The sequence below is a fragment of the Doryrhamphus excisus genome, linkage group LG2 (genome assembly GCF_037039965.1).
Source record: "Doryrhamphus excisus strain RoL-2023G ecotype Guam linkage group LG2, RoL_Dexc_Guam_v1.1, whole genome shotgun sequence".
Taxonomy (NCBI): domain Eukaryota; kingdom Metazoa; phylum Chordata; class Actinopteri; order Syngnathiformes; family Syngnathidae; genus Doryrhamphus; species Doryrhamphus excisus.
The window spans coordinates 15,983,452-15,997,370 of record NC_136358.1 but is presented as its reverse complement, the minus strand read 5'-3'; the positions used below and the strand labels follow the sequence as shown (position 1 = coordinate 15,997,370).

The 13,919-nt window shown below is 36.8% G+C and overlaps 1 protein-coding gene across 4 annotated transcripts in view; it reads left to right on the top strand.

Annotated features, from left to right (window-relative positions):
* Positions 1–13,919, top strand: part of dock4b (dedicator of cytokinesis 4b) — an 87,559-nt gene that overhangs the window by 63,353 nt on the left and 10,287 nt on the right. For 3 of the 4 annotated variants that reach the window (XM_058078054.2, XM_058078055.2, XM_058078051.2), the window contains 9 exons: positions 16–120; positions 1,011–1,152; positions 2,266–2,432; positions 4,755–4,841; positions 7,280–7,456; positions 9,847–9,930; positions 11,859–11,978; positions 12,158–12,279; positions 12,980–13,100. In XM_058078054.2, the coding sequence (XP_057934037.2) occupies positions 16–120; positions 1,011–1,152; positions 2,266–2,432; positions 4,755–4,841; positions 7,280–7,456; positions 9,847–9,930; positions 11,859–11,978; positions 12,158–12,279; positions 12,980–13,100 (1,125 nt within the window). The remainder of the gene's footprint in view (positions 1–15; positions 121–1,010; positions 1,153–2,265; positions 2,433–4,754; positions 4,842–7,279; positions 7,457–9,846; positions 9,931–11,858; positions 11,979–12,157; positions 12,280–12,979; positions 13,101–13,919) is intronic. The other variant, XM_058078052.2, reaches the window with a different exon arrangement.

Genomic DNA, 13,919 nt, shown 5'->3' with positions numbered 1-13,919 from the left:
TATTTTTTTTACCAGATGATGGAAGCCTCCCTCTATGACAAGATCATGGACCAGCAAAGGCTCGAGCCGGAATTCTTCAGGGTCGGATTCTACGGGAAAAAGTTCCCCTTTTTCTTGAGGGTAAATATGTTTTTTAACATATAAAAATATATTTTTTAAAGACATTAACAGCATTATTACCCTGCTTGAGGTGCTTTAAATATCCTCACGCATTATTCACAAATGACAAAAAATATAAAAATATATTTTTTAATACAAATTTTAAACCTTTGTTTACATAGAGTCAGTTTTTGAATGAAAAAAAAAACATACAAACACAAGTTTTGCTGCATGCTTTGAATGGGAGGGAAGTAGCGCCCTCCAGTGGACAAATATGAAATGACAAATTGAAAGCTAGTAGTTCAAATTGAAATCTTCACATACAGGATTACATTAGTTTATGTTAATATACACGTGATAACAAAAATGTTTTTTCCAATTGTTTGTGTCGTCAGTATAAATCAAATAATTCACTTTTTAGGTGAAAAAATTCCACAAATTTGTGGCAAATTTGATCTTTTAATAAACAAATGGCTTAAAAATAATAGTAAAGATGAATGTCCCCATGATTACTTAATTGAAGGATGCTTTGTTATATTCTCTGTGGTTGTCTACATGCATTTCTTTTTTAAAGCCATTTATTATATTCAAAAACATACTTAAATGATAGCATAAATGGTTATAATCATGTACATAAATGAGTGAATGTAAGTGTTTCAAAGTGCTTGGATTTGACTTTGACAAAGTGTGAGCTCTCCATATGTTTTGTGAGAACAACTTAAAGACCTTTGCCCCTCTGCCAAAGAAGCAATAAGCCCACAGGGAGAATTAACTTTCCTTATACAAGCGTCCTTGAGTATGGGAGGTGACATTCACGGATCTTTTAAGTGCCTTTTCATGAATGTGCAGTTGTGGCGTGCTGCCACTAGATGTCAAACTCACCCCACTGTGCCCATCGCTGCGCTTTGCAGAACAAGGAGTTTGTGTGCCGCGGCCACGACTATGAGAGGCTGGAGGCTTTTCAGCAGAGGATGCTCACCGAGTTCCCGCATGCCATCGCCATGCAGCACGTCAACCAGCCGGATCAGACCATCTACCAGGCGGACGCGCAGTGTATCCTCTGATACTGTGGCGTTCGTGCGCTGTATGCGGGTGTTCTCATATACCGTAATCAGTGCAGTGTGCAGAGAGAGGTTGTTTGACTGCTCACTAGCTATATATGATATTGATACACTGTATCCGGTATATGGAGAAATTAATGCTTTTATCAGCACAGTGTTTACAAAATGTCTTGAAAAGAATAGGAAGAAGCAGAGCTTATTTATCTGAGTCATTGTCTCAATAGTGAAATGGATGCATTTTGCACCATATACTTTTGATGATTTGGAAGAATGACACTAGACAATTATATACATAAATTACTGGATCACTTAATTAATAAAATAATAAATACAAGACAATAAATACAGAAAAATCCCAAAATAAAACATAAAAATATTAAATAAAATGATTATTATCCAAAATAAAATTGACTTACATAAATAATAAATATAAATTCTTAGATTCAATGTAAATAAGAAAGCCTTAATAATGAAGGAGGTTGGCGACCAGTCCAGGGTGTACCCCGCCTCTCTAGAAAAAATAATGAATTAATAATATTGTAGGAAAATAATACATAAAATGTTTTTTTTGTCAAAAATGGAACTTTGAAAACATAATAATAAATATAAATATTTAGAATTTAGAAAAAAATAACATACATAAATAAAAAATAATGAGTAACTGGAAAAAAACAAATTAAACAAATTAAAACATATTTATTACAATTATGAGAATCTTAAAAAATTATTTTAAATTATTTTAAAATTATTAAGTTAAAAATGTAATAATAATAATTTGAAAAATTATTTAAAATATTTTATTTAAAAATAAATGACAAATAAAGAAAAGATGAGAACCTAAAAAAATGAAAGAATGACTCCTGGTAATTCCATTAAGTCAAAATGAGTGAATGATGATGCTCATACACCCCCTAGTGGCCCCCTGTGTTTGGTATGGGATGACAAGGCCGTTTAGTAAGTGCTATGATCTTTTAGGAATGGCATCACTGACGTCCATCCATCCATTTTCTACACCGCTTATCCTCACCAGTGTCACAGGCATGCTGGAGCCTATCCCAGCTATGCAATTATCCCTGTAATGCTTCCTTTAACGCACCGCTACCAGACTTGCAGATCTACGCTGTGACCCCCATCCCGGAGAGCCAGGACGTGCTGCAGCGAGACGGCGTGCCCGACAACATCAAAAGCTTCTACAAGTTCAATCACATCTGGAGGTTCCGATACGACCGTCCCTTTCACAAGGGCACCAAAGACAAGGAGAACGAGTTCAAGGTACCTCGTTAAATTGTACGCTATACAATATATGCTGTTCGTATTCATGATAATGAGCCCTTCTGTGTTGCTGATGCATCGTGTGTAGGCACATGTATTTGTGTTGCACATGTATTATTCATCTTAACTCTTGTAGCGCTAATTATTATCAAGAACCAGGATGCACAGCTTAGCAACTTGAAACACACTCCGTACGTCTCATTTTGCTTCAATGTTGCACACTTTTTTGTAGTTTGAAGTGATTACAAGGTCACAAAGGGGAAGATTTGTCATATTAATGTGTAGTCTAATATTTTATGGATGTTTTGTCACCTTAAAGAGCATTAAACCACGAAAGGTCGTATGGACATAGATTGTGTTCTATGTCCTTGTGGTGTATTAGAGCCATTTATCGGTGTTCTGTTGTATTTTTCTGTATACTCATGTGAGAGTTGAAGACGTGTGCAGGTGCAGCAAAGATGTTGTCCCTCCATCTCGTCTCGGTTTGTGTTTATGTGTCTGTACAAGCATATTAAGAACCCAGTAGGCAATAGCCGGCTAAATATAGAGCCATAAAAGTCCTGATTGTCTACGGGAGAACCTCACTATTCTGTTCTGCATCCTGGTTGGCTGTAGACCGTCAATCAATCTCCTTTGTGCCATTTCTTGTTGTGGTCAATAGTTAATACAGAAAGAAAGAAAATACAAGGACAGAAGCAATATGTTTTAACAAGGATACAAAAACGCTACACCTGTCAAAGGAGGGAAATATGTCACTTAAGTCACTATAACCAATAATTTCTTGTGTCCAACCTAGTAGGTTGATCATTAAAGTTCAAACACAATTTGAGCTTTGAGAGTGTTTAAGCAACAGAGAAATGTGAGAAAATGTTGTATAAAGTGTATGGTGAAGGACAACAAAGGAACACTGTATTGGCGTTCATGTTTTATATTTGTCCACCAGATGGCGCCACATTTGCCCATTCAAAGCATGCAGCAACATGTGTTACATGTTAATAAACATGTGCGTTAATAATAAGTGATATGTATAGTTCATCCTAAAGTAGTGTTTAAAGATGTACTTAAAAGTGATTTACTTTAAAAGTGGAAAATAATCTTCATTTGTATTTTTACAGCAGTTTTTGGGAAGCTGATTTTTTTCTGGCATTAAAACTTTTTTTTAGTTTTTTTGTATTTTTAAATCTCAAATAAGAATGCCAGCCATTGTCTCGCTCACTGCATAATTATAATGATACAAAAATACTTATTTGTTATGATTTTTTTTAAAAAGGAGGGTTAAAAACACAATATTTGATGTTTATATTGTTAGTAATATGACATTTTTGTTATTAGTAAACAAAAAAGATAATAGAAAAGTAGAAAATGGAAAAGTAATAGAATCTAAGAAATTATGTTAATAGAAAAAAATCTAAACAATTTTTACAGCAGTTTTTGGGAAGCTGATTTTTTTGGCATTAAAACTTTTTTTTGAGTTTTTTGTATTTTTAAATCTCAAATAAGATTGCCAGTCATTGCCTCGCTCACTGCATAATTATAATGATACAAAAATACTTATTTGTTATGATTTTTGCAAAAAAAAGGGGGGGTTAAAAACACAATATTTGATGTTTATATTGTTAGTAATATGACATTTTTGTTATTAGTAAACAAAAAAGATAATAGAAAAGTAGAAAATGGAAAAGTAATAGAATCTAAGAAATTATGTTAATAGAAAAAAATCTAAACAATTTTTACAGCAGTTTTTGGGAAGCTGATTTTTTTCTGGCATTAAAACTTTTTTTTGTATGTTTAAATCTCAAATAAGAATGCCAGTCATTGCCTTGCTCACTGCATAATTATAATGATACAAAAATACTTATTTGTTATGATTTTTGCTAAAAAAAATTAAAACCACAATATTTGATGTTTATATTGTTAGTAATATGACATTTTTGTCATTAGTAAACAAAAAATAATGATTAGAATCTAAGAAATTATGTTAATAGTAAAAAAATCAAAACAAAAATGAAAAAAAACGATATTATAAATTCCTCCTTTCCTTTAAAAATGTATTTTATGATGTTTACAATAGCATAGTATGACTTGTACTGCACTGAATGCCAGCGCCTCCACTACTCCATCAGAGCAACCTTGTGGGACGCGTCTTGACGAGCAGGCAAACATTAATTGGTGATAGCGGATATAAGACATGACATGTGACCTCCTCTTACACTTGGAGTAAATGTTTGGCTTCCCCGTGCTGCCTGTCTGTCACCGTTTATTACTATTATTATTGTTGTTCTCATAATCACGTGATGCTAATTGCTGCGTGCACCTCTGCAGAGCCTGTGGGTGGAAAGGACGACCCTGACCCTGGTCCAGAGTCTTCCCGGCATCTCACGGTGGTTCGAGGTGGACAAGCGGGAGCTGGTGAGTGGAACAACAACAACAGGAGGAGGATGCTGTAATCCACTTTTGTAGGTTAGAGGACTGTCATCCAATAGCGGCGTATTGATCCAGGCCGGTGCATTGAACAACGGTAATGGCCTCGGTCATGAGTTTGGGCTTATTGGCTACATCGAATCACCAGCACTGCCGCTTTTGGACACCGTGCTAAACATCTAATTGCTTTCATGACAAATGTCCAATTTTGAGCGGAATTGACTTTTTTTTTTTTTTTTACTTCCCCTGTTGTATGAAAAGCTTTTTTTTCTCGTCATTGAATGCACTTCCATGCAACATAACATATTGTGTTGATCTGTGCGTATGCATATTTAGAGTGTTTAGCGCGCTGTGAAATTGTGGCTTATAAAAGCAGCAATGACGGCTCGGCGGTGCAATAGCGTATGAAATATGGAAGTGACAAAAACTCCATCAGGGAGAGGATTAAGCCGTCGGTGCGACAAGGCTGCATGCAAGTGACCCAATACTATTTTACTGTTGCAAACATAGCAGTTTATCTTTAAACTTGTCACAAGATGAATGAGAAAGGTGATGAAACCTACTTCTTGATGCACATTGCGTTGCGTTTGCGGCCCCCAAATGACTCCTATTTTTTGTAGCAGACATCTTTTTGTTAATTGGAAAGACATTAATCTCCCTGCAATATAAATTTAAAGTCACGCAATTTCAACTGCATTTTATCATAAACAACGCAATCCTTAATTCAAAGCTGGAACGGTTTATATCAGTTGTTACTGCCGCTTCAATTTGGAGCTGTTTTGAACACATTAAGGCCATTGATTGCTTACTGCCTCAAGTGGCCCTAAAGTGATTCAACTCTTCCGAGTCTTCCGACCTCACTGATGCGGGAAAAAGGCAGATGGACAGCAGAGCGTGTGTCGTCACCTTATTGTAAGTGCTTGTGATGCAGGAAGGCAGCCGCTTTCAAAGCGAAAGTAAACAGGCAATGAAATACGACCGGTCATCAATGAAAGCAAGAACAGCCGTTTGGTTGCAATAACTGGACTAAATAATCGTTTATTAACACACAAACACAGTTTTATAGTTTTACAATTGTAGTTTTACGGTCAAGTCAATTGTACGTACACTAACCGAGGTTCCACTGTATTCGAAACCAAACAAGCTGCAAACAAGGACATTTTGTGATTAAAAATAAAAATTCAAACACAGCTGGACTCACACGGTGTGTTAATAACATGACAAGACATATGGTACGCTAACCGGGGCGTACGCTAACCGAGGTCCCACTGTATTAGAAACCTAACAAGCTGCAAACAAGGACATTTTCTGATTAAAAAATCCAAATTCAAACACAGTTGGACTCACGCAGTGTATTAATAACATGAGAAGCCATATTGCATGCTAACCGGGGCGTACGTTAACCAAGGGTTCACTGTATTAGAAATCTAACAAGCAGCGAACAAGGACATTTTGTGATTAAAAATACAAATTCAAACACAGCTGGACTCACACAGTATATTAATAACATGACAAGCCATATTGTACGCTAACCGGGGCGTACGCTAACCGAGGTTCCAATGTAATAGAAACGGAACAAGCTGCAAACAAGGACATTTTGTGATTAAAAATAAAAATTAAAACACAGTTGGACTCACACGGTGTATTAATAACATGACAAGCCATATTGTACGCTAACCAGGGCGTACGCTAACCGAGGTTCCACTGTATTAGAAACCGAACAAGCTGCAAACAAGGACATTTTGTGATTAAAAATACAAATTCAAACACAGTTGGACTCACACAGTGTATTAATAACATGACAAGCCATATTGTACGCTAACCGGGGCGTACGCTAACCGAGGTCCCACTGTATTAGAAACCTAACAAGCTGCAAACAAGGACATTTTGCGATTAAAAAATCCAAAGTCAAACACAGTTGGACTCACGCAGTGTATTAATAACATGAGAAGCCATATTGTATGCTAACCAGGGCGTACGTTAACCAAGGTTCCACTGTATTAGAAATCTATCAAGCGGCAAACAAGGACATTTTGTGATTAAAAATACAAATTCAAACACAGCTGGACTCACACAGTATATTAATAACATGACAAGCCATATTGTACGCTAACCGGGGCGTACACTAACCGAGGTTCCACTGTATTAGAAACCTAACAAGCTGCAAACAAGGAAATTTCATGATTAAAAATACAAATTCAAACACAGCTGGACTCACACAGTGTATTAATAAAATGACAAGCCATATTCTACGCTAACTGAAAAACGTGCTAACCGGGGTGTACACTAACCAAGGTACAATTGTCTCGATTTGTACATGAGTTTTTTTTATTTAAAAAAAAAATCTAAATTTTCTCCACTTTTAGGTTTTAGGCACAATGTATGAAAACGTTTGTATTTATAGTATTTTATTTCTGTCTCCACAGGTGGAAGTGAGCCCGCTGGAGAACGCCATCGAGGTGATCGAGAACAAGAACCTGCAGCTGCGCACCCTCATCACGCAGTGTCAGAGTCGCCAGATGCAGAACGTCAACCCCCTCACCATGTGCCTCAACGGGGTCATCGACGCCGCCGTCAACGGGGGCCTGGCCCGCTACCAAGAGGTGCGGCTAAATGGCGTATAAGATTGGAGGGCTTTTAGCGGCGTGACATATGGGCGGGCCCGATGATGCATGGCGCCGGGTAAGCAGCGGGAATATATAAGGCACAAGGAACGGCGTGTTATCCGCTGAAGTGTTTGCATCCTCTTCAAAAATCTCCCGAGCCGGAGCACAGCGTGGGGAAAAAGAGCAGCTTGTAAAATGTTTCATCCTCAAGTAAGCGAGTGGACTCACTCGGTGTCGCATAGCAACCACCTCTTCCACTGAGAGGCCCCTTCACGGACATGGCAGCTTTAGATAGAGAGACATGCTTGTTATTTTTGTTTATAAAAGCCTTGCATAAATCTGCTAATTTCCCATTAACAGCTGTGGAACGCCGCTGTCATGTAGACTCTTATTGCAGGGGGGGCGTTCGGAGGGTGTTTTTAACCTTTGGCTTGTTTGCTACTTCAGTGTTTTTAGATGTTTTGGTCAGATGTTGTTCCCCAAGCCACTTAGTTATCACTTTTAAAAAAGGATGTTTGTCTTGGATGCTTGTGAGAAATCGCTTTCAGAGGTTGTTTTAGTACCATTCTGCAAAATAGTGACTGAGCCCCCCTCCCTTGGTCACATGATGCTTGACACAGGACTGATGGTCGCACTCACCTTTTCTTCTCCGGATGCCCCAAACCATCTCAAAGGGGATACATCACAGAACACGGTTTTATCCAGTACCTGTATCTTTTTGCAGAATTGCAGTCAGTCCCTGATGTTTGCGACCTCTGTGCGCCCTTCTTGACACCAAAAGTCTTTGCCTCAATGCCGCCATTCCTGAGCAAGCGCTGCACTGGCAATGTCTTATTCTGCAACTCAATCAACTTTCTGTAACAATCCAGATGCTTGCTGGACTTTCTTAGGCGCCCTGAAGTCTTCTTCAATAACATTTGAACCTCTCTCCTTTGAAGTTTTTAATGATCTGATGAATGGTTGGTTAAGTTGCCGTCCTCCTTTTTTTTTTTTAAAGATTCCCATCTTGTCCTTCTCACTCAATCAGGACAATAGAGTGTGAACAATCTTTGTCAACACTCTATGTTACCCAGAGAACCACTAACATGATTTCATCAGGTCCTTTTGTGGCAGGGCTGAAATGCAGTGGAAATATTTTGTGGGGATTATGACTTCTAAGAGGGGCTTTGCATACTAATTGCCATCATAAAAAAATCAGGCAGTGGACTTGAAAATGAATATTTGTGTCATTCTCACAACTTTTGGCCATGACTGTACACAGCTTAGCATCCCCTTGCCATTAGTCATTTATTCTTTGTAATTATTTTTTTTTATTTTATTTTGGGGACATATAGTGTAGATATTGCTAAATAATATTTTCCTAATGATGGATGAACAGCACAGGTCTTGGATTTTTTTCCATTGATTTTTTTTGCCAATTGTGTTTATTTGTTCACGTATAAGCTCATATTTGTGGCTAGACCTACTTTTTATTAGTAGTTATAAGTATCTGCTGTTGGAATATTTGTATTTTTAACATGATTTCAGCTTTTATTTAATAGTAACTGTGTTTTGTTATTTAAATACCTCAATAAATGTAATTATTTTAATGAGAACTATTTGGTATGTTTCTAAAATTAAAATAATATATTATTTAATGTAATAATTATGTAAAAAAAATAATACACAGATTGAGATAGTAATAATTTAAATAATTTTTTTTTAAATACATAAATATTTATTTTTAGGGAAATATTTTTTTTAATAAAACTCAAGTGTTCACATCTGGGAATTATGCCAAATTTCAGAAATATACATATTTATAAATCTAAACATATTTCTATACAATTGTCTTTGTAATATAAGCTAAAAATATCATGATAATATATTTAAATACGACAAGTTTCAGAAATATACATATTTATAAATCTAAACATATTTCTATACAATTGTCTTTGTAATATAAGCTAAAAATATCATGATAATATATTTAAATATGACAAGTTTCAGAAATATACATATTTATAAATCTAAACATATTTCTATACAATTGTCTTTGTAATATAAACTAAAAATATCATGATAATATATTTAAATATGACAAGTTTCAGAAATATACATATTTATAAATCTAAACCTATTTCTATACAATTTTCTTTGTAATATAAGCTAATATATCATGATAATATATGTACATATGACAATTCACGCTGCAACCAGGGCAGCGCTAATTACGCGTTCTTAACAATAGAATAGTCAACAGACGAGCACTATTGTTTTTCACGTGTTTGTTTGGACTCTCAGTCAGTCACTGCATCCCAGTGTGGATTCAGCTCCAACATGAAAGACAAAAACATCTCCCGCTGTTCCAAGTTGGTGCATAACAGACATTTTTGTTTTCAACACAGGCCTTTTTTGTCAAGGACTACATGATGAATCACCCCGAGGACGGCGAGAAGATCGGGCGCCTGAGAGAGCTCATGTTTGAACAGGTTGGTAACAGCAGATTAAATAGCAGGAAAGGGACTCTTTTCTTGTTTGACGTCAACATTTTTTTTTTGTAGTACCAGGCAAAGTTTGTCCAAATAATGTCCAATAATAATGCTAATGTGAACGCACACAAGCCACATTGCCAGCATCCTCTAATAGTAATTGTAACATAATAAATCCAATGTGGTGCCAAGCAAGGGGCGGAATGGAAGAGGACACACGTGTTTGCATGTTGATGAGCAGGCGGCATATGTTGAGTATGAATATTGAAATGTAGGCGGGTGACAAGAGTGTTTGAAGAATGGTCACAAGGGAGGTCAGGAGAAGAAGTAACAAAGGAAGGAGGAGACGAGGGAAGTGCTTGTTTCACTTCACTGCGCATCTTTGTGACCTCTTTGCCACAAACTTTGAGGGAAAAAGTTGAATTAAGTTTTAAATGTCAGTTTTGAATTTAAATGTTTCCGTTAGTTTTCATTGTTTTGTTCTATTTTTGTTTACATGGGGAATGAAAACACACCCAAACCACTTTGACACCATTTTTGATCCTAATGAGCTTTTTACATTTTCAATGTCAATTTTAAACTCAAAAGTATAATGACATTTCAGTTTTCCATTTTGTTTTGTGTTCATTTTTTTGTTAACATAGGGTACATAGGGTACACAGTGAAAAGCAAATCACTTTGAATCCTTTTTTGATCCTAATCTGTGTGATTTGGGGGGAATTCAAATACAAAAGGTAAAAAAAAAAATCTTACATGATATTATTTCTTTCTGTTTTTGTTAAAACAGGCAATAAAAGCAAACCCAAACCACTTTGAAACCCTTTTTGATCCAAATGTTTCAGCTTTTTACACTTTAAATTTAAAAGTATAATGACATTTCAGTTTTCCATTTTTTTTTTTTTTTTTTTGTTTACACAGTGCGTACCGTGAAATGCAAACCACTTTGAATCCTTTTTTGATCCTAATCTGTGAGATTTTTTGGAATTGAAATACAAAATTAAAAAAAAACAACAAATTATTAAATTTTTTTGTTTTTTTGTTTTTCTTAAAACAAGGAATAAAAGCAAACCCAAACCACTTTTTTGGATCCTAATATGTGAGGTTTTTACATGATGACAGTTTTATATGACAGTAAAATTAAATTAAAACTTTTCATTTTTTTGTGTTTTTTGTTTATTAAAATGCAAAATAAAAAAATAAATTGAATAAAATTAGTTTCAATCTTATCCCCCCCCCACCCCCCTTTTACATGGGGGGTAAAAACAAACACAAACCACTTTGAATCTTTTTTTAATCCTAATGGTTGAAGTTTGGGCAATTTAAATGACAATTAAATTCAAATGTCAAGGAAAGTTTTTTTTGTTTTGCTTTTTGTTTATATGTGGCATACCATGAAATGCAAACCGCTTTGAATCCTTTTTTTAAATTTTTTCAGATTTTTCAGACATGAAATTCAAATTTTTGTATAAAAGTATAAAATCCAATCCATTCATTCATTCATTTTCTACCGCTTATTCTCACATGAGTTGCGGGGGTGCTGGAGCCTATCCCAGCTGTCTTCGGACGAGAGGCGGGGTACACCCTGGACTAGTGGCCAGCCAATCACAGGGCACATATAGACAAACAACCATTCACACTCACATTCATACCTATGGACAATTTGGAGTCGCCAATTAACCTAGCAAGTTTTTGGAATGTGGGAGGAAACCGGAGTAAAATCCAATCCAATGGTTTCATTCTTATGTTCCTTTTTTGTCATCGGGAATCAAAACAAACCACTTTGAATCCCTTTGTGATCCTAATCTGTGAAACTTGATCTGAATTTTCTTAAAATGAAACCTCCTCTGATGTTTTCTGGTGTCTCCAAACAATGACACATGTGCATATTTGAGCACCAAAGTCAGATATTGAAGATATTTGTCTCTCAGGCTCACATTCTGGAATACGGCCTGGCTGTGCATGAGAAGGTGGTCCCCCAGGACATGAGGCCTCTCCACAAGAAGCTGGTGGACCAGTTCCATCTGATGAAATCCAGCTTGGGCATCCAGGTTTGCACCACATCATTAATGCGCCTTAAACAGATTCTTATTAATGACTATCTATTTGCAAGGCACATCATTTTCCTGAAAGTAATGAAGTGGAATGTCCCCCTCATTAAACACTTCCTCTGCATATGTCATCACTGTCATTATTATTCTCATACAACAATTCCGCTTTTCCATCCCAGGAGTTTCCGGCTTATGTGCGTGCAAGCCCAGTCCACTTTACCAATGGAAGTCCGCGCACGTGCAGGAATTCGGTACCCAGCATCATCAGCCCGGACGGCGGTAGAGGGGTCTCCAGACGGAGGTGAGGACCTCTACTAGTCCTAATTTTTCTATGTTCTAACAATGAAACATTCCATTGACAAATAAGGAATTGTACTTTTGGAAGGATTAATTATCGGAATTCCCTGTGATAAAGGAGGGATTACTGTGACATGTCTTTCCACCATCCATCACGTCCTTTGTCTTCTCTTGCTTGAAACTTTTCCATGTCCTTGTTTCACCTCCAGCGCCACTTTGTGCTCCTCCCGGTCTCCACCACCTGAGCATCACCTGAGTGTGTGTGTGTGTGTTGATGTGTTCACTGACCCTGTCGCGCTGTCTCCCTGCGACATTCTGCCTCCACAGTTTGATCCCAAGGGGCAGCGCCCCACAGGAAGATACTGCCTGCCTCGCATCCGCTTCACTCTGACATTTCCCATTTTGTCTCATTTGAGTTGTTTTTTTGTTTTTTGGTTGTTTTTTTTTATTCCAACCTTCAAGCAAAAGCTTCTTGTGTTTGTTCTCTATAAAAACTCCACTCTCTCTCAACGGAAGCTGTGATAATCTTCTTCTAATCTGACATTTTCCTCCCATTTATGTCTTCTTCTATGTGCTATCTGTCTCCTCGCCGCATCCTGGTGAGTCTCTAAGCTGACTTATTTTTGCTTTCTTTACATATACCTTCACAATTATGGATGTTTATGAAACTCTTGTTTTTTTTTTTTTTTTTTTTAACAATGCAGCCTGCTCAGCTACCCGGCGGTAAACCGCTACTCCTCCTCCTCGCTGTCCTCTCAGGCGTCCAACGAGGTCAGCAACATCACAGGGCAGTCAGAAAGCTCGGATGAAGTCTTCAACATGCAGGTACTTCAACGTAGTTTAGTCGGCTTATTTAACGTATTTTCCGGACTCTAAGTTGCACTTTTTTTCATAGGTTGGCTGTTCCTGCGACTTATAAATGAAAAAACTGTTTATGTTACATAAACACTGGACACCTTTTCTGTTCATGTTTATTTTTTGTGTCCAAGAGGACGTAATGTCAGTTTTGGTCAAGTAGTTTGGAAAATACTGTATTTTCTGGACTATAAGTCGCTCTGAAATATAAGTTGCACAAGGCCAAAAATGCATAATTAGGTAGAAAAAAGCATACATAAGTCGCACTGGAGTATAAGTCGCATTTTTTGCGGGTAATTTACCGTACTATAAGTTGTTTGTAGTAAGTTGTTTATGGTTTTTCATAGGTTGGCTGTTCCTGCGACTTATACTGCAGAGCAACTTTCATTCATTCATTCATTTTCTACCGCTTTTTCCTCACGAGGGTCACAGGGGTGCTGGAGCCTATCCCAGCTGTCTTATAAATGAAAAAAATATATACTGTATTTTCCGGACTATAAGTCGCACTTTTTTTCATAGGTTGGCTGTTCCTGCATCTTATACTCCAGAGCGACTTATAAATGAAAAAAGTGTTTATGTTACATAAACACTGGACACCTTTTCTGTTCATGTTTATTTTTTGTGTAGCTGAATAACCATTGTGTTAGCATATCTTACACCTATTCAGCCTGTTCTCTATTCTTTTATTGTTAGAACTTGCCTTCCAAGAGGACGTAATGTCTGTTTTGGTCAAGTAGTTTGGAAAATAAATTACCCGCAAAAAATGCGACTTTTACTGCAGTGCGACTT